Raw genomic sequence first — 23392 nt, forward strand, 5'->3', positions numbered from 1 at the left:
TTGTGCCCTGTTCAAGAGCACCAAAGACAAAGGGGTTTCTGGCAGAGGACAGTGTACAAGGTGGGAAAGAAACTCAGAACTGTGTTCCCTTTTTTTTTTTTTCTGAGACAGAGTCTCACTCTACCGCGCAGGCTAGATTGCAGTGGTACAATCTCAGCTCACCTCATCCTCTGCCTCTGGATTCAAGCGATTCTCTGCCTTAACCTCCCAGGTAGCTGGGATTACAGGCATACACCACCACACCTGGCTAATTTTTGTATTTTTAGTAGAGACAGGGTTTCGCCATGTTGGCCAGGCTGATCTCGAACTCCTGACCTCAAGTGATCCACCTGCCTCGGCCTCCCAAAGTGCTAGGATTACAGGCATGAGCCACCATGCCCAGCCAGAACTGTGTTCTCTAAGGTGGTGATTGCTGTCCTCACCTGGCTACGGGTCATCCTGGGGCCTGGGGAGCAGATGTGTACTGGGTGCCTTATCAGGACAAAGCTGAGGCCAGCATGTGGAAGTTCCAGGAAGTAACAGTGTAACTCCCTGCCAAGAAACCCAGTGAAGCTTAAAGAGCTTAGAGAGTTCCAGCTTATAGGAGTCTCGGAGAGCAGGCACGTCAGTAATGGGCCTTGTGAGGAAATGCATTCAGGGTATGCGGTGTGCTCCATGCCCCTGTTGCAGATCCACTGTGCATATTGGCATAAAGGCTCTGAAAAGTCCTGCAGGAGGAAACGCTGGTTAGCTTTGTTGATCCCAGCCTTCTCTAAATGTATTTGACCATAAAATACTTTTGGAAACACATACCTGGTGTGTTCCTTGGAATGTGCAATGAGAAACACTCACAGAACACTCCCAGCTGCCCAGTAGTGGACACAGAGGGAGCTTCCAGGCCCTGGAGAAAAGAAAGAGAATCCTAGTAGAGAGGACCCTTGCGGTGGGAGTCAGGAATGCTGGTGCTCTCCCTCCCACCTTCACCCACTTCCTCTCCCGTCACCCCTGCACCCAGTCCTCAGACCTCATGCTCTCTTCCCCAACAGATGTGAATGAGTGTGACCTGAACCCTCATATCTGCCTCCACGGGGACTGCGAGAACACGAAGGGCTCCTTTGTCTGCCACTGTCAGCTGGGCTACATGGTCAGGAAGGGGGCCACGGGCTGCTCTGGTGAGCTGGCGGTCAGCGGTGCGGGCAGAGGGGATTCCATGGAACCATTTTGAGAATCATGGGGTCTGTTTCCATCCCCCGGAGCAGAGCACAGCCAGAATTCATTCTCATCAATTTGCAGGGATGATTTCTTGTGTTAAAGCAAGAACTTTACTCTGTCGCCCAGGCTGGAGTACAGTGGCACGATCTCAGCTCACTGCAACCTCTGCCTCCAGGGTTCAAGCCATTCTCTGCCTCAGCCTCCCAAGTAACTGGGACTATATAGTCCTGTACAGTGCCCTGGGGTTCCCCTGAACAGCTCAGCAGGGGAAGCCCCAAGTGTCTGCAGTGGCATTTCTGAAATGTGAATGCCTGATAATTTTTATGTGATACAAGGATGAACACTTGAACATTTGAATAGTGACTGCGTTAGTTCCCTGTGGCTGCCACAACAAGTGCTCACCCAATTGGTGGCTTAGAAATTGATTCTCTAGGCCAGGGACAGTATAGCTCATGCCTGTAAACCCAGCACTTTGGGAGGCTGAGGTAGGCGGATCACCTGAGGTCAGGAATTCAAGACCAGCCTGGCCAACATGGTGAAATCCCATCTCTACTAAAAATACAAAAAGTGCATATACCTGTAATCCCAGCTACTCGAGAGGTTAAGGCAGGAGAATCATTTGAACCCGGGAGGTGGAGGTGGCAGTGAGCCAAGATAGTGCCACTGCACTGCAGCCTGGGTGACAGAGTGGGACCCTGTCTCAGAAGGAAAGAAAGAAATTGACTCTCCACCAGGCAAGGTGGCTCACACTTGTAATCCCAGCACTTTGGGAGGCCAAGGTGGGAGGATTGCTTGAGCCCATGGGTTTGAGACCAGCCTGGGCAACATGGATACATCACAACATGGCCATGTCGCAACATTAATAGAGACAGCAACCGTGTCTCTATTAAAAAAAATTTTTTTGGCCGGGCGCGGTGGCTCACGCCTGTAATCCCAGCACTTTGGGGGGCCGAGGCGGGTGGATCACGAGGTCAAGAGATCGAGACCATCCTGGTCAACATGGTGAAACCTCGTCTCTACTAAAAATACAAAAAATTAGCTGGGCATGGTGGCGCATGCCTGTAATCCCAGCTACTCAGGAGGCTGAGGCAGGAGAATCGCCTGAACCCGGGAGGCGGAGGTTGCGGTGAGCCGAGATCGCGCCACTTTACTGCAGCTGAGCCACAGCTCTGGAAGCCAGAAGTCTGAAATCAAAGTGTCTGCAGGGTTAGTGCCTTCTTGGGGTGCAGAGGGAGAACCTGTTCCACACCTCCTTGGCGTTCCTCAGCTTGGGGGTGCGTCATTCCAGTCTCTATCTCCATCTTCGGAAGGCCTCTTCCCTCTGTGTATCTATTTTTTTGTTTTTCATTTTTTTACATTTATTTCATTTATTTTTATTTATTTATTTATTTATTTATTGAGACAGTGTCTCACTCTGTCTCCCAGGCTGGAGTGCAGTGAGGCAATCACAGCTCACTGCAGCCTCCAGCTTTCCAGGCTCAGGTGATCCTCCCACCTCAGCTTCCCACATATGCCACCACACCCAGCTAATTTTTTTTTTTTTTTTTTTTTTTTTTTAGAGATAGGGTTTTACTTTTTTGCCTGGGTTGGTCTTGAACTCCTGGACTCTTCAGCCTCCCACTTTGTTGGGATTGTAGGCACGAGTCACTGCACCCAGCAGTATCTAATTTCTAAAGATGAACTCTGGCTGTGTCGCCCAGGCTATAGTGCAGTGGTGTGATCATAACTCATGAACTAGTTCATAGCCTTAAACTCTGGGTTCAAGCAGTCCTCCCACCTCAGCCTCCTGAGAATCTGGGACTACAGGTGCATGCCACCAGGCTGAACTAATTTTTTTAAAAGTTTTTGTTGATCAGGCATGGTGACTCATTTCTGTAATGCCAGCATTTTGGGAGGTCGAAGTGGAAGGATTGCTTGAGCTCAGGAGTTCGAGACCAGCCTAAGTACCATAGCAAGACCTTGTCTCTACTAAAAATTTTAAAAAATCAGCCAGGCATGGTGGTGCTCACCTGTAGTCTTAGCAACTCAGGAGGTGAAGCCTGGAGGATTGCTTAAGCTCAGGAGATCCAGGCTGCAGTGAGCTATGATTGTACCACCGCACTGCACTCCAGACTGGGTGACAGAGTAAAACCATGCCTCAGGGAAAAAAAAAAAAAAAAAAGTGTTTTTGTAGAAACAGGTCTCACTATGTCTCCCAGTCTGGCCTCAAACTCCTTGCCTCAAGCGATCCTCCCACCTTGGCCTCCCGAGTAGCTGGGATGACAGGTGCGAGCCATTGCATCTGGCTACACAGCCTTCTGGGAAGAACACCAGTCACAGGATCAGAGCCTCCCCTAATCTGGATGACCTCATCTTAACTTAGTTACATCTACAAAAACCCTGTTTCCAAATAAGGTCACATTCGGGTTGCAGGGTTTAGGACTTGAACATACCTTTTAAGGGGACATAATTCTATCCACTCCAGTTACATGGTTATTTTCGTGTGTATTAGAAACAAATGTTACATAACAGAGCATCAAGCCCATGACTTCTTCGAGGTTGTTTATGTTGATCCAAACTTGTCTTTTAAAACACATGTGTGTCAGGGAAAACAGAAGTGTGCTGAAGAAATGCTTAGTGACAGTAGCTCACCCAGGTTTGAACATGGCAGAGAGTATAAGGGTGATGCAGAACTCACTCTGGATTGGAAACACTGGTGCACAGGGAAATCATGGCTTGGAAAGGGGGCGTGTTCATTCAGACAGCCACTTTTAATGTCTACCCCAAGTCTCTCGTGCTGCTATTTCAGACCATTTCTGAGGGTTGCTGGGAGTCATGCCTGTTAGGTTTGAGGGTCTTCCTCTGGGCTCTGGGTAAAGATGGAAGCTCCCCTGGTGGGTGGGAGGAGGCTTTCTGGGCCAGCTCTCCCCTGGAGTAGAAGAGTCCCTGCCATTTCAGCTGTATTGTACCGAGTCTTTGCTCCTGTGACTGGGTCTCGCCACTGTGCCTCCTCTCCGTTTAGATGTGGATGAATGCGAGGTTGGAGGGCACAACTGTGACAGCCACGCCTCCTGTCTCAACATCCCGGGGAGTTTCAGCTGCAGGTGCCTGCCAGGCTGGGTGGGGGATGGCTTCGAATGTCATGGTGAGTACCTGGGGTCAAGGAGTCAGGGCAAAGCAAAAGAGGTAGGTTGGGGGTAAGGCACTGGGAGGGTGAGGTCCAGGGGTGTCTGCAGTGGGGGGAGTCAGGGTTGGAGGTTTGGAGGGTCCTTCTCCCTTCTGTCCCCACCCAATGCACGTACTATGGGGTGAGGGGTCTGGGCTCCGTATCCTGCAGACCTGGATGAATGCGTCTCCTGGGAGCACCGGTGCAGCCCAAGAGGCAACTGTCAAAATATCCCCGGCTCCTACCGCTGCTCCTGTCGCCAGGGCTTTGCTGGAGATGGTTTCTCCTGCGAAGGTGAGACTGGGGGCGTGGGAGGGCAGGGGCCCCAGAGGGACAGCCACAGGCGCTCAATTCATGGTGCCGCCATGGCCACTTGACCTCCTGACTCCTTCTGACTCACTTGCCAGCTCCATGGGTGCTGGAGAGGCTGTGTCCTCAGCCCAGGGGGTGCTGCTGCCTGCCCATGGCTCCCTTGAACCTTTAAATACACGGGACACTTACTTCCTGGCTGCCTTCCTCCCTGGATCCAGAGTGACTGGGTTCCCTCTGGAGTCCAAGGGTCCAAACCACCTCTCCCTTCCCTACCTGCCTCCCACCCTCGAGTCAGGGGCTGAGTCCCCAGCACTACTTGCCTGGGACTCTGGGTGACAGCAAAGTGTTCCAGTGACTGAAGCCTCCTGCCCACCCTGTGTGGGTGCTGGCCCATCAGCCTCCAGCCCTCTGCATCTTGGGACCCCTCAGACAGGGACGAATGTGCCGAGAACATGGACCTCTGTGACAATGGACAGTGCCTCAATGTGCCTGGCGGGTACCGCTGCGAATGTGAGATGGGCTTCGACCCCACCGAGGATCACCGGGCCTGCCAGGGTGAGACTGGGCCCAGCAGGGCAGAGGACGGAGCGGGTGGGTCCCTGTCGCAGACTCTGGGTGGGGCAGGCTGACCCAGGGTCCCCGCAGATGTGGACGAGTGTGCGCAAGGAAACCTCTGTGCGTTCGGGAGCTGTGAGAACCTGCCTGGAATGTTCCGCTGTATCTGCGATGGTGGCTACGAACTGGACCGACGGGGTAGCAACTGCACAGGTGTGAGGTCATCTGGGCTGGAAGGGGAGAGGAGAGACCAGGAGTTGGGGCAGGGGGCATGGCTCGCTCCCTCACTGTGCTCAGATCTCTTCTCAAGCGTCCCCTCCCCGAGTCTTGGTGGGGGCGGTGGGGGCGGGGAGGGGCGCTTGCCTGATGTCCCCATCGTTTCCTGTTCCTGTTCCCCTGCTGAATGAGTTCAGTGATTAAAGTGGCTGCTCCACCCTAGATGCCAAAAGGGTCTCCTACCTCTGCATGTTTTAGAAATGGGCAGATGGTAAATATTTTTGGCTTTGCAGACCACATGGTCAGTCTCTGTCATCATGATTTAACTCTGCCATTGTAGCTCAAAAGCAACCACAGGCAATACGTAAATGAATGAATGTGGCCCCTGTACCAATAAAACTTTATTGACACAAACAGGTGGTAGACCAGATTTGGCCTACAGATTGGAGTTTACTAACTCATGGTTTGAAAGTATTTTCACTATATGGGTTTTGGCTGGGTGTGGTGGCTCATGCCCATAATCTCAGCACTTTGGGAGGCTGAGGTGGGAGGATCACTCAAGGCCAGGAGTTGGAGACCAGCCTGAGCAACACAGTGAGATCCCATCTCTAAAAAATAAAAACAAAAAATTAGGCATTGTGGGGCACACCTGCAGTCCCAGCTACTTCAAAGACTGAGGCAGAAGGATCCCTAGAGCCCAGGAGTTTGAGGCTGCAGTGAGCCATGATTGCACCACTGCACTCTGGCCTGGATAACACAGCAAGACCCTGTCTCTAAACATTAATAAATTAAGTAAATAAAATAGATACAGTTTTCATATGTTGACTGTATGGAACCTAGAGCAGGTAGAGTTCAATGAGCAAAACTCCCAAGCAGAACGGCGCAGGAGAGGGAATGGGGTTGGAGGGGACAGGACAGACTGGAGGCTCCTGTCCCTTTAGGTTTCTTCTTAGGAAAGGACATGACATTGTCCCACAATCTAGTGCCCAGAAGTTGACCTTGAGCGAGGGCTACAGTTTCCTGGGATGAAGCCAGGAGGGAGGGGGGCCGAGGGAGGGCTTCCTGCTGAGGACCTCCCCTCCTCCCCACAGACATCAACGAATGTGCAGACCCGGTGAACTGCATCAACGGCGTGTGCATTAACTCCCCCGGCAGCTACCTCTGCAGCTGCCCCCAGGATTTTGAGCTAAACCCCAGCGGAGTGGGCTGTGTGGGTGAGTCCATGCTCAGCTCCAGATCAGGGTTCTGGGGTCAGCGGAGGTGGGTGGTACTGCCCTCTGAGTTAACTCGGATGTCCATGTGTTCAAATCTACCTGCTCCTGACAAACGGGACATCTGCTGGTATCCAGCAAGAGTGGTTGTCCTTGTCACCTGTTGAAACAGATGTATACATGCACACACACACATACAGCTTTCCCCCCGACACCTGCTAACCATCCCCTTCTTTGGCCTGTTCAGACACTCGGGTCGGAAACTGTTTCCTGGAGACGCACGACCGAGGGGATGGCGGCATTTCCTGCAGTGCTGAGATCGGAGTTGGTGTCTCCCGGGCTTCCTGCTGTTGCTCCCTGGGCCAGGCCTGGGGCAACCCCTGTGAGCTGTGCCCTGTGACCAACACCAGTGAGCACCGTAACCTGAGCCACCGAGACCTGGGAGCTTAGGGGGTCATCTCTGCTAATGAGTGGGCCCTTAGGCGACAGGAAAACTGAGAACTGGGGAAGGAGAGGGGCTCATCCTGGGTCACACAGGGTACTCTTGGTAGTTCATTGGCTGGGCCTCTCTCCAAGGTTGCTTTCTGTAAATTCTCTGTGTTTATATTAACTTGATCACTCAGTCAGTCAACAAACATTGAGAGTTCCTCTGTGTCATCTGCTGGGGGCTGGAGACTCAGAGAAGGATGAGCCACAGCCCCTGCACGCTGCTTCTCCCTCAGTCTTAAACCACCAGTTTCAGGACTACAAGAGTAGAGCTGTCTTAAGGGTTTTTTTGAGGCATAGCCATAGCTCAGGAGAAAGCTATAGAGAAGAGGGTAAGGGAAGTGAGTGAGGTTTTGAAGGATGAGTAGGAGTTTTCCTGGCAGAGTAGGGGGAATGATGTGCAATGCCGTGAGAACTGTATGTGCAAAGGCCTCAGGTATGAAACAGGGAAGTACCTGCCCATCTATTCAGGGGTGTGTGTGTGTGTGTGTGTGTATGTGTGTGTGTGTGTATGTGTGTGTGTGAATGTCCAGGGTCTTCCTGCCTGGGGGAAACTTGCAGTTACACTAGGATATGGTTTTGGATCAGAAGGAATCATCTTCTTTCCTTCCTACCCCCAGCCACTGCCATGTGACTCATCTGCTCACATGTTGAATGGGAACCCACATTTACACACACACATGCATGCACACACACACGCACACACACACACACACACAAGCAGTGCCAGGACTGGCCAAAGTCTCTTGGCCCTAAGAGGCTAAAGAGATATGGGAATGAAGTTAGTACGGTAGAAGGATGGGTGCCCACTCTTGAGTCCTTTTTAGGCTTCCTGCTGTTGTCCCCTGTTTCCCCTAAGCTTTGCCCAAATACCCCACCTCACAGGAGCCTGTTTCCCTTACAGCTGAGTACAGAACCCTGTGCCCGGGTGGTGAGGGCTTCCAGCCTAACCCTGTCACTGTAATTCTGGAAGGTGAGTTCCTGGCAGACCATCCACCCACCTGTCTGCCTAGAGACTGACTTTTCTCTCATCTCCACCTCACCAAAGTGCAGAGTTGAGCAGTTTTGTCCTGGGGTGGGGCAGATCTTCCCACTTGGAGGCTAGGCAGCAGGACCACAGTATGCTTTTAGTTTGTGTTGAATTTTTTATCTATTCTTTCAGCCATTTCTTCCACTTGTTGGTTTATTGATCCTTTCATCTGTCCCCCATTCTTCCATCCATCCTCCATTCTTTTGTCCATTCATCCTTCCAGCCACCCATCCTTCCATCCATCCATCCATCCATCCTTCCACCCATTCATCCATCCTCCTACTCATTCATCCTTCCATCCTTCCATCTATCTGTCCATCCATCCATCCATCCTTCCACCCATTCATCCATCCTTCCACCCATTCATCCATCCATCCATCCTTCCATCCATCCACCTATCCTCTGCTCATTCTTCCATCCATTCTTCCATCCAGCCATCCTCTATGTACCCATTCATCCATCCTTCCTTCCATCCTTCCATCCAACCATCCTCCATCTACCCACTCATTCAACCCCTGCTCATCCCTCTCCTATCCTTCTATCCATCCACCTATTCGCCCATTCATCCCCCATCCTTTGTCTATCCCCCATTCTTGCATCATCCCCCATTTTTCTTCCATTCATCCTTCCATCCACCCATCCTTCCATCCATCCATCCATTCATCTATCCTTCCACCCATCCTTTCATCTATCCATCCTTCCACCCATCCAACCATCCTCCATCTACCCATTCATCCATCCCCCACTCATTTCTCTCCTATCTTCTATCCATCCATGCACCCCTTTATCCCCCACCCTTCATCAATTCTCCATCCTTCTGTCTATCCCCCATCCTTCTGTCTATCCTTCCATCCACCCATCCTTCCATCCATCCATTCTTCCACCCAACCATCCTCCATCTTCCCATTCATCTGTCCTTCCTTCTAAACTTCCATCCAACTATCCTTTGTCTGCCCATTCATCCATCCTTCCATTCATCCTTCCTTCCATCCATCCCTCCATCCTTCCATCCAACTATGTTCCATCCACCCATTCATCCATCCCCCACTCATCCCTCTGCTATTCTTGTATCCATCCATTCCCCGTTCTTCATCTTGCCACCATCTGTCCATCCTTAACCTATTTCCCATTCTTCCATCCATCTCCCACCCATCTATCTCTCATTCTTTTATCCATCTATTCACCCATCCATCTGTCTCCCATTTACCCATCCATCCTCAATACATCCATCCATCCATTCATTCATCCACACATCTCCCATCCACCCGTTCCCTACTCCCTTTCTATTCCCTCCATTCATCCATCCTTCCATCCATCGTCCACCCCCATATATTCATCCATTCATCCCCCATCCTCCGTTTATCCATCCATCCACTTATCCACCCATTTACCCATTTATCTACTCACCTATCCATCTACCTTACTATCCACCCACTCATCATCTGATTCATTAACCACTTGCTTATTTACCCATCCACTGTTTTCATGTCCATGCATCCATCCACTCATCCATCCATTCATCCATCCTCCCATCCATCCTTTCCATAGGGAGTGATGAGATTGGAGAAGACTATCCTCTATTTGGAGGAAGAAGGCTATCTATTCCTCTAACTAGAGAAAACTATGTGGTGGACGGGAGAATGGAATAACAGATGAAGGGAATGGAGTTGAATTTAGGGCAACATTAACTCAAGAGAGTCTGTGTCCAGCCATCAGGATAGACCCTTCAAATGTCTATCAGCCATGGGACAGCTCTTGGGGATCCTCGAGAGGGACCTGGACATCCCAGAGCATGGTGTGAGTGCCCCCTAAGTCCTCTACATGGGTTTAGCTCCCAAGCATGGCTTCCTTACTTCCTGACAGACATCAACGAGTGCCAAGAGCTGCCAGGGCTGTGTCAGGGGGGTGACTGTGTCAACACCTTTGGCAGCTTCCAGTGTGAGTGCCCACCTGGCTACCACCTCAGTGAGCACACACGCATCTGTGAGGGTGAGCGTGGACTGCCTTTGGGGTGGATCAGGGTCTTCCCCTCTCTCCCTGCCTTCCTGCCCTTCCAAGCCTCACGAGGGTCGAGGAGGAAAGGCCTCATGGAAAGGCCTTTGCTCCCCTGCTTCCTCTTTTGTCACGATCTGTCACTTCCCTATTGCTGCTTTTAAGATGTTCATGGCTGCTGTGGATCTGTGGCGTGGGGGATGGTAGGCAGGCCCTTAAAACACCACGACACTCTCTTGCCAAAGTACAGCAACTTCTTTCTTCACCACGTCTTTGGTGGTTGTAAGCTTTTGACCAGATTCCAGAGTTCTGCAAAAGTTGATTTTTGTCTGTTTTTGCCAGCTCAATAGCTGCTTTTGTGGAGGAATGGAGCTCTGGAGTTCCCTCCTCTGCTATTTTTGGTGACATCGCTCTTAGCATGCTAATATACCACCACCTATTTTTGCATGCTAGCTAAGAATACTTTATTACATTTTTTTCAAATGGTTGAAGAAACCAAAAGAAGAATAATATTTTGTGACACATGAAAATTTTATGAAATTCAAGGCTGGGTGTGTGGCAGCTCGCACTGGTAATCCCAGTACTTTGGGAGGCTGAAGTGGGAGGATTGCTTGAGGTTAGGAGTTCAAGACCCCCCTGGACAACATGGCAAGACCTTGTCTCTACAAAAAATTAAAAAATTAGCTCAGTTTGGTGACTCACGCCTGTAATCCCAGCTACTTGGGAGGCTGAGACAGGAGGACCACTTGAGCCCTGGAGGTAGAGGCTGTAGTGAGTTGTGATTGCGCCATTGTACTCCAGCCTGGATGACAGAGCAAGACCCTATCAGAATGAATGAAAGAGAGAGAGAGAGAGAGAAGGAAGGAAGGAAGGAAGGGAGGGAGGGAGGGAGGGAGGGAGGGAGGGAAGGGAAGGGAAGGAAAGAAAAGAAAGAAAGAAAGAGAAAGAAAAAGAGAAAGAAAGAAAGGGAAAGAGAAAGAAAGAAAAGAAAAGGAAGGAAGGAAGGAAGGAAGGAAGGAAGGAAGGAAGGAAGGAAGGGTTATATAAAATTCAAATTTCAGGGGTCCATACATAAAATTTACTTGGAGTACAGCCAATGAATGCCACAGTGTGTTTACATATTGTTTGTGTCTGCTCTTTTGCTACACTGGCAGATTGAATAATCACGACACACTGTAGTTTGGTCCGCAAAACCAAAATGATCTGGCCCTTTATAGAAAAAGTTTACTGCCCCTGAACTAGAGTATTGATCAGATTGAGAATCCATTTCATTTTCCAAAGAATACTTTATCCATAACGTTCTTGCTTTCTATCATATCATATTAGGAAGACATGGTTGATCCATTCTTAGTGATAGTAAAACTGACTCATGAACTCAGGTCATTTTGTTCCTAATAGAAGCAGTAACGTCATTAGCTTTATTTTTATTAAATTTTTTAGAGCCACTGTCTTACTCTGTTGTCCAGGCTGGAGTGCAATGGTGTAATCAGAGCTCACTGTAGTCTCGGCCTCCTGGACTCAGGTGATCCTCCAATCTCTGCCTCTCAAGTAGCTGGGACCACAGGTGTGTGCCACCATGACCAATTTAATTTTTATTTTTTGTAGACATGTTACCCAGACTGGTCTCAAACTCTTGGCCTCAAATGATCCTCCTGCCTTGACCTCCCAAAGCACTGGGGTTATTTTGTAAACGTTTTTTTCCCCACTTAATGTCATATTGTTTTTCTTTGTTTTGTTTTTTAGAGCCAGGATCTCATTCTGCACCCAGACTGGAGTGCAGAGGCATGATCAGGGCTCACTGCAACCTTAACCTTCTGAACTCAAGTGATCCTCCTGCCTCAGCCTCCCCAGTGGCTGGGACTGCAGGCATACACCACCATGCCCAGCTAATTTTTTAAATTTTTAGTAGAGATGGGGTCTTGCTATGTTGCCCAGATTGGTCTCAAACTCTGTGCTCAAATGATCCTCCCACCTCAGCATCACAAAGTGCTGAGATTACAGGCATGAGTCATCACACCTGGCCCATACTATATCTTTCTTCATCACTAAGATATGTGTGCGTTTTAAGCTGATTTTGAAACCGAACTCAAGTCCCTGATGAACTGGCCTTGCCGGGTCTCTGGCGGGGAGTTATTCAGACAATTCCTGGACACTGCCCGCTGTTCCCCTCCACCCCCCTTTCCCCGTAGATATTGACGAATGCTACACTCATTCGGGCATCTGTGGCCCTGGCACCTGCTACAACACCCTGGGGAACTACACCTGTGTCTGCCCTGCAGAGTACCTCCAAGTCAATGGTGGCAACAACTGCATGGGTAAGAAGCGTGACGACCTAGGGAACTGGCAGTCCCAGCAGCAGCACCTGGGTATGGGAGGAAGTCCTGGGAGCCTTCACGCCTATGGAGAGGAAGGATAAGCATATATGAAATGCTGATATGTAGCAGTAAGCAAAGCTGCAGCTCAAAGCTGCCATGAACAGTTCCTCAGGTTATACACTGATCAAAAAGGCTGAAAAACTGAATGACGCCCCAAGTGTGTTGGGGGAGAGACACCAAGCCGTAGTCTTTTTGTTGTTGTTGTTGTTGTTATGGTTGTTTTTTCTGAGATGGAGTCTTACTCCGTTGCCAGTCTGGAAGTGCAGTGGCACGATCTCAGCTCACTGCAACCTCTGCCTCCCGGGTTCAAGCGATTCTCCTGCCTCAGCCTCCTGAGTAGCTGGGACTATAGGCATCTGCCACCACACCCAGCTAATTTTTGTATTTTCAGTAGAGACAGGGTTTTACCATGTTGGCCAGGATGGTCTTGATCTCTTGACCTTGTGATTCACCTGCCTCAGTCTCCAAAAATGCTGGGATTACAGGTGTGAGCCACCGCACCCAGCTGTTTCTGATTTTTTGAGATGTAGTCTTGCTCTGTTGCCCAGGCTGGAGTGCAGTGGCACAGTCTTGGCTCACTGCAACCTCCACCTCCCAGGTTCAAGCAGTTCTCCTGTCTCACCCTCCCAAGTAACTGGGATTACAGGTGTGTACCACCATGCCCGGCTAATTTTTGTATTTTCAGTAGAGACAGGGTTTCGCCATATTGGCCAGGCTGGTCTCAAACTCCTGACCTCAAGGGATCCTCCTGCCTCTGCCTCCCAAAGTGCTGGGATTAAAAGCGTGAGTGACCACAACCAGCCAAGCCAGTAATCTTCAAATGAATCAGTGAATGAGTTTCTGTGTCTTCGGCTCCCTCTTCCACTGATTTAGGTGACCCTTACCCACGTTCTTCTCCCTTACCCCAACTACAGATATGAGGAAGAGTGTCTGCTTCCGGCACTATAATGGCACTTGTCAAAATGAGCTGGCCTTCAACGTGACCCAGAAGATGTGCTGCTGCTCCTACAACATTGGCCAGGCCTGGAATAGACCCTGTGAGGCCTGTCCCACTCCCACCACCCGTGAGTAACCCCCACAGCCTTCCTTCCAGCCTGGCCTCTCCTTGCTAATGTTAAGAAAACACAGTGCTCTCAGGCCTCTTAGATTAATTCTCCTTGTTCTGATAAGAACCAGAAAGTTGAAGTTATGTCCCTCTGTTAGTACATTCTCACACTGCTATGAAGAAATATTCGATACTAGGTAATTTACAAAGAAAAAGAGGTTTGGCCAGACGTGGTAGCTTATGCCTGTAATCCCAGCACTTTGAGAGGCTGAGGCGGGTGGATCACTTGAGGTCAGGAGTTCAAGACCAGCCTGGCCAACGTGGTGAATCCCTGTCTCTACTAAAAATACAAAAAAAAAATTAGCTGGGCCTGGTGGTGCAGGCCTGTAATCCCAGCTGTTTGGGAGGCTCAGGCAGGAGAATCACTTGAACCCAGGAGGTGGAGGTTGCAGTGAGCTGAGATCATGCCACCGCACTCCAGCCTGGGAGACAGAACAAGACTGTCTCAAAAAAAAAAAAAGAGGTTTAATGGACTCATAGTTTCACATGTCTGGGAAGTCCTCACAATCATGGCAGACGGTGAAGGAGGAGAAGCACATCTTACATTGTGGCAGGCAAAAGAGTATGTGCAGGGGAATGGCCCTTTATAAAACTATCAGATCTCACAAGACTTATTCACTATTGCAAGTATCATGAGAACAGCACAGAAAAACCTGCTCCCGTGATTCAATTACTTCCCACCAGGTCCCTCCCACAACACGTGAGGATATGGGAGCTACAGTTCAAGATGAGATTTAGGTGGGGACACAGCCAAACTGTGTCAGTCCCCATGTATGGAAAGTGATACTTTAAAGTGGGCAAGGCAGCTTTTCTTCCATTTTGTAGATTTTGAGAATTCAGGATGGATCAATGGCATTTTCATTGGTGGGAAAGGCCCTTGAAGACTCACAGTACTAGCTGGGGGTGGGGTGAGGTGGGGTTGGAGGGAGTTGGTGAATGTCCCAGGGTAGGGAGGAAAGCACAGCTGGTTAGAGAGACCATAGACCCCCTGGGCTGGGGAAGGTAAAGACCTGGAGAAGCTCAGAGCCAAGATTGGGACCCTGATGGGAACATCGGTCAGGTTGAGGGAAGGTGTTCTGGGCAGGGGCACAGCAGGACCCAAGGCCTGGAGGCAGGACCGAACAGCAGTGTGTTGACAGCAGGAATGAGACCTGTTGGAATGATCTAGCAGCCAGCCCAGACACAAGAAAGAGCTTCAGGAGTGGGGCAGTGATGGGAAGGGGGCATCCAGGGCTTTACAGCTATATTCATTTCCCAGGCCTGCTGCAGAACATTACTGCAAACTAGGTGGCTTTAAAAACCTGATGTTGTGGCTCATGCCTATAATCCCAGCTACTTTGGAGGCTGAGGTGGGAGGATCACTTGGGTCCAGGCATTGGAGGTTGTAGTGAGCTGTGATCATGCCCTTGTGAGACCCTGTCTGTTTTTTTCTTTTTTTGAGATGGAGTCTCATTCTGTCACCCAGGCTAGAGTGCAGTGGCACAATCCCAGCTCACTGCAACATCCGCCTCCCAGGTTCAAGCAATTCTTGTGCCTCAGTCTCCCAAGTAGCTGGGATTACAGGTGTGCACCACCATGTCCAACTAGTTTTTTTTTATTTTTAGTAGATATGGGGGTTTCATTGTGTTGGCCAGGCTGGTCTCAAACTCCTGGCCTCAGGTAATCTGCCCACCTCGGCCTCCCAAGGTGCTGGGATTAAAGGCAAGAGCCACCGCACCTGGCCTGACTCTTGTCTCTTAAAAAAAAAAAAAAAAAAGATCCAGGTGTGGTGGCTCATGCCTGTAATACCAGCATTTTGGGAGACCAAGGTGGGCAGATCACCTGAGGTCAGGATTTTGAGACCAGCCTGGCCAATATTGCAAAAAACCCCATCTCTTCTGAAAATACAGAAATTAGTCAGATGTGGTGGCACATGCCTGTATTCCCAGCTACTAGGGAGTCTGAGGCAGGAGAATTGCTTGAACCTGGGAGGCAGAGGTTGCAGTGAGCTGAGATCATGCCACTGCACTCCAGCCTGGGCCACATAGCAAGACCCTGTCTCCAAAAAATAAATAAAACCTAAAAATGAGACATTTATTCATCCAAGTTCTGGAGATGCTGGAAATCAAGGTGTTAGCAGGGCCATGCTCCCTGTAAGGCTCTAGTAGAGAATCCTTCCTTGCCTCTTCCAGCTTCTGGTGGCTCCAGATGTTCTTTGGCATTCCTTGGCTTATAGCTCGTTCTTTCCAGTCCCTACTGATGGACACTTAGGTTGTTCCCAGTCCCCCACCAATGGACACTTAGGTTGTTTCTAGTCCCCCACTGATGGACAGTTAGATTGTTTCCAGTCCCTTATTGATGGACACTTAGGTTGTTTCCAGTTTCCCACTGATGGACATATAGTTTGTTTCCAGTCTCCTACTGATAGATGCTTAGATTGTCTCCAGTTCCCCATTGATAGACAACTTAGGCTGTTTCCAGTCCCCTATTGGACACTTAGTCTGTTTCTAGTCCCCCACTCATGGACAGTTAGGTTGTTTCCAGTCACTTTTTTTTTTTTTTTTAAAGAGAGTCTCTCTCTGTCATCCAACCTGGTGTGCAGTGGTGTGATCTTGGCTCACTGCAACCTCTGCCTCCTGGCTTCAAGCGATTCTCCTGTCTCAGCCTCCTGAGTAGCTGGGATTACAGGTGTGTGCCGCCATGCCTGACTAATTTTTGTATTTATAATAGAGACATGGTTTCACCATTTGGGCCAGGCTGGTCTGGAATTCCTGACCTCAGGTGATCTGCTCACCTCGGCCTCCCAAAGCGCTGGGATTACAGGTGTGAGCCACTGCACCCAGCCTCCAGTCCCTTACTGATGGACACTTAGGTTGTTTCCAGTCCCCTATAGATAGACAGATTGTTCTGAGTCTACTACTTATGAACATTTAGGTTGTTTCTAGTCCCCCGCTGATGGACACTTAGTTTGTTTCCAGTCCCCCAATGATAAACTCAGGTTGTTTTCAAATCCCTCATTGATAGACATTTAGGTTGTTATTAGTTCCCTATTGATGGACGCTTAGGTTGTTTTCCATCCTCCACTGATGAACACTGAGTTTGTTTCCAGTTCTCCAATGATAAACTCTTAAGTTGTTTCCAAGTTCCCCATTGATAGACATTTAGGTTGTTTCTAGTCCCCTATTGATGGACATTTAGGTTGTTTTCTGTCCCCCACTGGTGGACACTTAGGTTGTTTCCAGTCCTCCACTGATAGACGCTCAGGTTGTTTCCAAGTCCCTCATTGATAGACATTTAGGTTGTTCCTAGTCCCCTATTGATGAACATTTAGTTATTTTCCATCCCCCACTGATAGACACTTAGGTTGTTTTCCAGCCCCCCACTGGACCTTTGTCGTTACATGGCTTCTTCTCCCAGGGTCTCCCTTTTCTCGTGGGAACATCAGTCCCTGGATTTGAGGCCTGCCCTACTTCAGGACAACCTCCTCTTGATTATATCTGCAAAGTTCCTGTTTCTAAATAAGGTCACATTCAGAGGTTCCAAGTGGATGTGAATTATCAGGGGGACATTGCTCAGTCCAGTGCACAGTCTGACAAGGAAGGATCATTGTGGAATATCTCTGAATGCCAGACCCTGTGCTGAGTTCCAGGGAATGAGTCTAAGGAGGACTCAGCCCTTCCTGCCATGCTGTGCGGTCTGGAAGGAAGCTGCTCACAGGAGGTTCTGATCATGGAGTAGTTGAGACAGATCAGATGCCACCCACAAGTTCTGTACTGGGACTTAGATACCTGCCCCAATCTTGTGCCTCTGAGTCTGACATACAGGTAGGATATGACACAGCTAAGTCCACACCACCCGAGGGGCTGCTGAGATTGGTCTCATCACAAAGGCAGAAGTGTGATTAAGGGCTAGGACAGGGACCCAGGGAAAGGTGGCAACATGGCACTGGCCAGGTGCCTGCCCACATCTGTAGGCGGCTCTAGGAACTACGGCCCCACCAGGGCATGTCAGGCAGGCAGCATCTGAGTAGCATCTTTATCAGGAATTAATTGGTGAGTGAATCACTCAGGAAGCCCAAAGGTGGTGCCACTCACTGCCCAGGGCCAGGGCCAGTCGGGGGAGGCTCCCATTGGCTGCCCGGAGACCTCAAGGCTCAAGTGGGCTTCATTAGGGAAGGTGAGGGGAGAAGGATGCTCTAAGCAGATGGAACGGCCTGGACAAAGGTGTGGTGTCATGGCGGAACAGGTTGCATTCAGATGTGCATGTACATTGGTGCAGCGAGAATGCAGGTGTCCCAGGTAGAGGGAAAGTGGGGACATGGGTGGGTTTGGGGGAAGCTCTTGAGGTTCAAACTGAGGAGTCTGAATTTCCTGGTGAGGACGGTGAGCATGGTTAGTGGTGCCCATACAGGAAACAGATGGGGGACGTCCTGTCTGTGTGGTGGAAAGCGTTTATTCCAGTGCTGGCCGAAGAGGAAGAAGGACACCAGGTGTGGGGGCTCACACTTGTAATCCCAGCACTTTGGGAGGCTGAGGTAGGCAGATTGCAGATCACTTGGGCCCAGGAATTTGAGGCCAGCCTGGGCAACATAGTGAAACTCCGTCTCTACTAAAAATACAAAAATTAGCCAGGTATGGTGGCGCATGCCTGTCATCCCAGCCACTTGGGAGGCTGAGGTGGGAGGATCACCTGAGCCAGGGAGGTTGAGGTTGCAGTGAGCTGTGATTGCACCACTGCACACTGCAACCTGGGTGACAGAGTGAGACTTTGTCTCAGAAAAAAACCAAAAAAGTAGAAGGAGGGAAAGGTGGGAGAGCCAAAAAAGTTCAAGGTGGCCACGTGAGAGCTGGGCTCCAGGGATGAGGTGTCCCCTCCAGGTGGGGAGTCTGTCAGGCCTGCAGCCCCAGACTCAGCTCTGTTCCCCTTTCCACAGCTGACTACCAGATCCTGTGCGGAAACCAGGCCCCCGGATTCACCATTGACATCCACACGGGGAAGCCCCTTGGTGAGTGAGCAGTCCCTGCTCCGTCTCTGGGCAACCATCAACCGGGGTCTGCTTCTTTGTGCCCCGCCCTGCCCCTCCCCACAGCTCTTGTCCTTCCATCCTTCCCTCCTCCTCACCCCAAACACCTTCAACTCCCCAGGAATCAAAAATACTAAAAAAAAAAAAAAAAAAGAATAACACTATTTTTATTAAACTGTTACCCATTTTTTTCAATGATGGTAAAATATATGCAACATAAAATTTACCATTTGAGCCAGGCATGGTGGCTCACACCTGTAATTCCAGCACTTTGGAAGGGCAAGGTGGATGAACCAACTGAGGTCAGGAGATTGAAACCAGCCTGGCCAACATGGTGAAACCCTGTCTCTACTAAAAATACAAAAATTAGCTGGGCATGGTGGCAGGATCCTGTAATTTCAGCTACTGAGGAGGCTGAGGCATGAGAATCACTTGAACCCAGGAAGCATAGGTTGCAGTGAGCCGAGATCTCACCACTGCACTCCAGCCTTGGGGATAGAGTGAGAATTTTTTTTTCTTTGCCGCCAGAAAAAAAAATTACCATTTGAACTATTTTTAAGTGTGCAGTTCAGCGGCAGTAAGTGCGCTTGCCTTGTTTTGCAAGCTATCGCCACCATCACCTCCAGAACTTTCTCATCTTCTCCAACCGAAACTCTGTCTCCATGAAACATTCACTCCCCATTCCCCTTCCAGCCCCTGGAACCCACCATTCTACTTTCTGACTCTGCGAATCTGATGATTCTAGGGACCTCCTGTGAGTGGAACCGCATAAGATTTGTCCTTTTGTGTCTGGCTTATTTCACTGACCATAACGTCTCAAGGTGCATCCGTGTTGTAGTTTATGTCAAATTGCAGTCCCCCATTGATAGACACTTAGGTTGTTTCCAGTCCCCCACTGATGGACACTTACGTTGTTTCCAGTCCCCCACTGATGGACACTTAGGTTGTTTCCAGTCCCCCACTGATGGACACTTAGATTGTTTCCAGTCCCCTTTTGATGGACACTTAGGCTGTAGTTTGTGTCAAATTGCTCCCCACAATCCTTTTTTTTTTGAGATGGAGTTTCAGTTTTATTGCCCAGGCTGGAGTGCAATGGTGTGATCTCAGCTCACTGCAACCTCCGCCTCCTGGGTTCAAGCGATTGCCCTGCTTCAGCCCCCCGAGTAGCTAACATTATAGGCACCTGCCACCATGCCTGGCTAATTTTTGTATTTTAGTAGAGATGGGGTTTCACCATGTTGGTCAGGTTGGTCTCTAACTCCTGACCTCAAGTGATCCACCTACCTCAGCCTCCCACAGTGCTGGGATTACAGGCATGAGCCACCTTGCCCAGCCAGAATGCTTCCTTTTTAAGTCTAATAAGGTATTGCACAATTTAACACCTGCATGCCAAATTTCAACCATGCACTGTTTAATTTAATTTGTTTTAATCCTCTGAATATATTCTCCTTATTTTTTTTTTTTAAATCAAAGCATGGCAAATAAAACTCACTTCTCCCATCTCTACCTAAACTCTGATCCTTTCTCCCTCTCTGGACGTTCTTATGTTTTATGGCTGGAGTATTGCTTTCTAGTTTTTTCTTCCTTCATTACATAATAGGTCCCCCACTGAAAATGTATGGCGTTGGTTTCTGGGGCGTTTTACATAAATTATGTAATGTTTGATATGTTGCTTACAACTTGCTTTTGTCATCCAAAATGTATCTTGAGGAACTGGCCAGGTTATTATCTGCAATGCAGCCTCTCTCTTTGCCCTTCCTGGAAGTGTTTCATGGTGCAGATACATCCCAGGTCCCCCACTGATGGGCACTTAGGTTGTTTCAGATCCCCTTTTGATGGACACTTGGGTTGTTTCTAGTCCTCTGTTGATAGATAGGTGGGCTGTTTCCAGTCCCCTATGGATGGACACTTATATTGTTTATATATAACTGTTTTATTGAGATGTAATTCACATACCACACACTTCACCCATTTAAAGTGCCCTATTCAGTGGCTTTGAGTACATTCACAGCGTTATACAACCATCACCTCTATCTAAGTTTAGAACATTTTCATCACACAAAAGTAAACCCTGTGCCTATTAGCAGTCACTTCCTTTCCCCCTTCCCTTCTGCCCCTGGCAACCACAAATCAACTTTCTGTCTCTATTGATTTGCTATTTCTGGATGTTTCCTTTAAATGCAGCCATGCAGTATTTGTTCTTTTGTGTCTGACTTCTCCTAGCAGAATGTTTTTAGGGTTCAACCATGTTGTCACGTGTTATCAGGCTTTATTCCTTAATAAGGCTGAAGAATATTCCACGGTACAGACATTCCATATTTTGCTCTGCATTCAATTGATGTTTCCAGTTTCTTGCTAAATAGCATCTCATACCACTGTCCTGCTCACACTTAGGGCTGTTACTTTCCATCAGGGTTGCTGGGTCAGGAACATTTTCAATTGGGAAAAACACACACTCTCTCTCTGCTCTTGTCTTTCCTCCCACATCCTGATCTCTTTCTGGTGTGAGTGGATGTACTTCGGCCACAGCAAGATTTTTGTGAATGTGTGCTGGTTTGTGGTCACAACATCCTCAACTAGACTGCAGGACTAGTGGGTCCCTTCGCTCAGGGTTGCTGGAAGTCCCAAGGGGCTGGGCTGCCCCTGATGGCAGATGCCCTCTGCAGACATTGATGAGTGTGGAGAGATCCCCGCCATCTGTGCCAATGGCATCTGCATCAACCAGATCGGGAGCTTCCACTGCGAGTGCCCCACAGGCTTCAACTACAACAGCATCCTGCTGACTTGTGAAGGTGCCACCTCTCCCTGTTCCTCCCTGGGGTCTGGGTGGGATGCATGTCACCCACTGCACAATCTGGGCACATCACTAACACTCTATAAGCCTCCTTTTCCCCATCTGTATAATGGGCTAACACCTTTCCAAGGGCCTCCATCTCATATAACCACCCTCACTGCAGCTCTGGCTGCTTCCAGAGAGACCACCTGCTCTGAAGCAGCAAATTGGGCTTCAGGTTTGATTCTGTCAAGATGGGCCTCTCTGTCACCCCCACCTCTTTTTCTGTATTTGCCCAGATGTCAATGAGTGTGGCAGCAGGGAGAGTCCCTGCCAGCAGAATGCCGACTGCATCAACATCCCTGGCAGCTACCGCTGCAAGTGCACCCGAGGGTACAAACTGTCACCAGGCGGGGCTTGTGTGGGTGAGCAGGATCCCTGGGAGGAGGTGCAGGAGCTGGGCTCTGTCGCCCATGGGGACTTAGATGGGGTATGGCTCTGTCTGGGTCTTCCCCTTTATCTGTACTATTCGGGGAGTGGGAAATGTATTGTGAGTGTGCCAATAGGAAGTGATAGAAGTGGGAGCTCAGGTCCATGCTGACAGCCTGACGCCCCTGGTGGAAGTTTGAGTGGGGGACTTCAAGGCAGGTTCTGGCTTCCCTATTGCAGTAGGGGAGAGCTCAGGCAAACACTGTGTGGTGGGGGCCCTGGGGACACCATGCTGTCTGCACCCCCAGGACGGAATGAGTGTCTGGAGATCCCAAATGTTTGTAACCATGGCGACTGCATGGACACAGAAGGCAGCTACATGTGTCGGTGTCACCGTGGATTCCAGGCCTCTACGGATCATACCCTGTGTATGGGTGAGACCCTCATCTTCCCCCTCCTTTCAAGCCAGGCTGCCCGGGGTCTACACCTCCCCGAGGATGGAAGTGGTGTTTCCGTCCATCCTAGTTCACAGACAGATCCAAGTTTGAGCCTTGACATTAAGATCTTGGGTAAATGACTGATCTGCCTCCCTGTGCCTCAGTTTTCCCATCTGTAAATGGGGGTGATATATCACACCAGGGGTACTTCCCAGCCTTCACCTTCAGGGGCCACTGCTCAGTCATCTAGGCAGAGCTAGGTGCAGGGGAGGAGGGCTAGGTCCAGCGGGTCTGTCACTCCCCAAGTCCCCCAATTCCCTGGGTGAGCTGGGCTAGGCTTTTGGGCTTTGCTTCTGTAGATATCGACGAATGTGACCAGCAGCCTTGTGGAAATGGGACCTGCAAGAACATCATCGGCTCCTACAACTGCCTCTGCTTCCCTGGCTTTGTAGTGACACACAATGGGGATTGTGTGGGTGAGTCAGCTCAGTTGGCAGGCTGGCCACAAAGTAGGTTCTCAAAACCTAAGGAAGTAAATCTAGAGCTTGATCACAGAAAGATGCCCAGAAAGTCCCCAAATATTTATAAATTAAATAACATGCTCCTAAATAATCCATAGTTAAATAAATCATAAGGAGAATTAGAAAATACGTTGAAGTAAAAGAAAATACATCCTGACTAACAAGGTGAATCCCCATCTTTACTAAAAACACAAAAAATTAGGCAGGCATGGTGGCACACACCTGTAGTGCCAGCTACTAAGGAGGCTGAGGCAGGAGAATTGCTTGAACCCGGGAGGCAGATGTTGCAGTGAGCTGAGATCACACCACTGCACTCCAGCCTGGGTGACAGAGTGAGACTCCATCTAAAAAAAAAAAAAAAAGAATGAAAATGAAAGCATAACATATGAACATAATAGAATGCAGCTAAGGAAGCACTTAGAGGAAAATTCATAGTATTACATGATTATATTAGAAAATATCAGCACCTGCCTCATAAGGTAGGTGGAAGGCTAATATACACAGTCTATACACTGAGTGCTCAAGTTGAAGTCAATGCTCTCAACTCAGTTGTGGACAGAAGTACAAAGAAGGCTTGATCCTTTCAAGTTTTGTGGGTTACCTGGCCTGCCC

General features: G+C 49.4%; 1 protein-coding gene across 1 annotated transcript in view; it reads left to right on the plus strand.

Moving 5' to 3' along the window:
• FBN3 (fibrillin 3) overlaps nt 1–23392 on the plus strand; it is an 83134-nt gene that overhangs the window by 32532 nt on the left and 27210 nt on the right. The window contains 16 exon segments of the mRNA XM_032251953.1: nt 1026–1151; nt 4193–4315; nt 4508–4630; nt 5078–5203; nt 5294–5416; nt 6511–6633; nt 6878–7039; nt 8021–8089; nt 10010–10135; nt 12328–12453; nt 13428–13577; nt 18531–18602; nt 21287–21412; nt 21693–21818; nt 22131–22256; nt 22619–22735. Of these exon segments, the coding sequence (XP_032107844.1) occupies nt 1026–1151; nt 4193–4315; nt 4508–4630; nt 5078–5203; nt 5294–5416; nt 6511–6633; nt 6878–7039; nt 8021–8089; nt 10010–10135; nt 12328–12453; nt 13428–13577; nt 18531–18602; nt 21287–21412; nt 21693–21818; nt 22131–22256; nt 22619–22735 (1944 nt within the window).

This window comes from Sapajus apella, unplaced genomic scaffold, assembly GCF_009761245.1.
Source record: "Sapajus apella isolate SASKATOON/1434 unplaced genomic scaffold, GSC_monkey_1.0 scaffold77, whole genome shotgun sequence".
NCBI classification, from domain to species: Eukaryota; Metazoa; Chordata; class Mammalia; order Primates; family Cebidae; genus Sapajus; species Sapajus apella.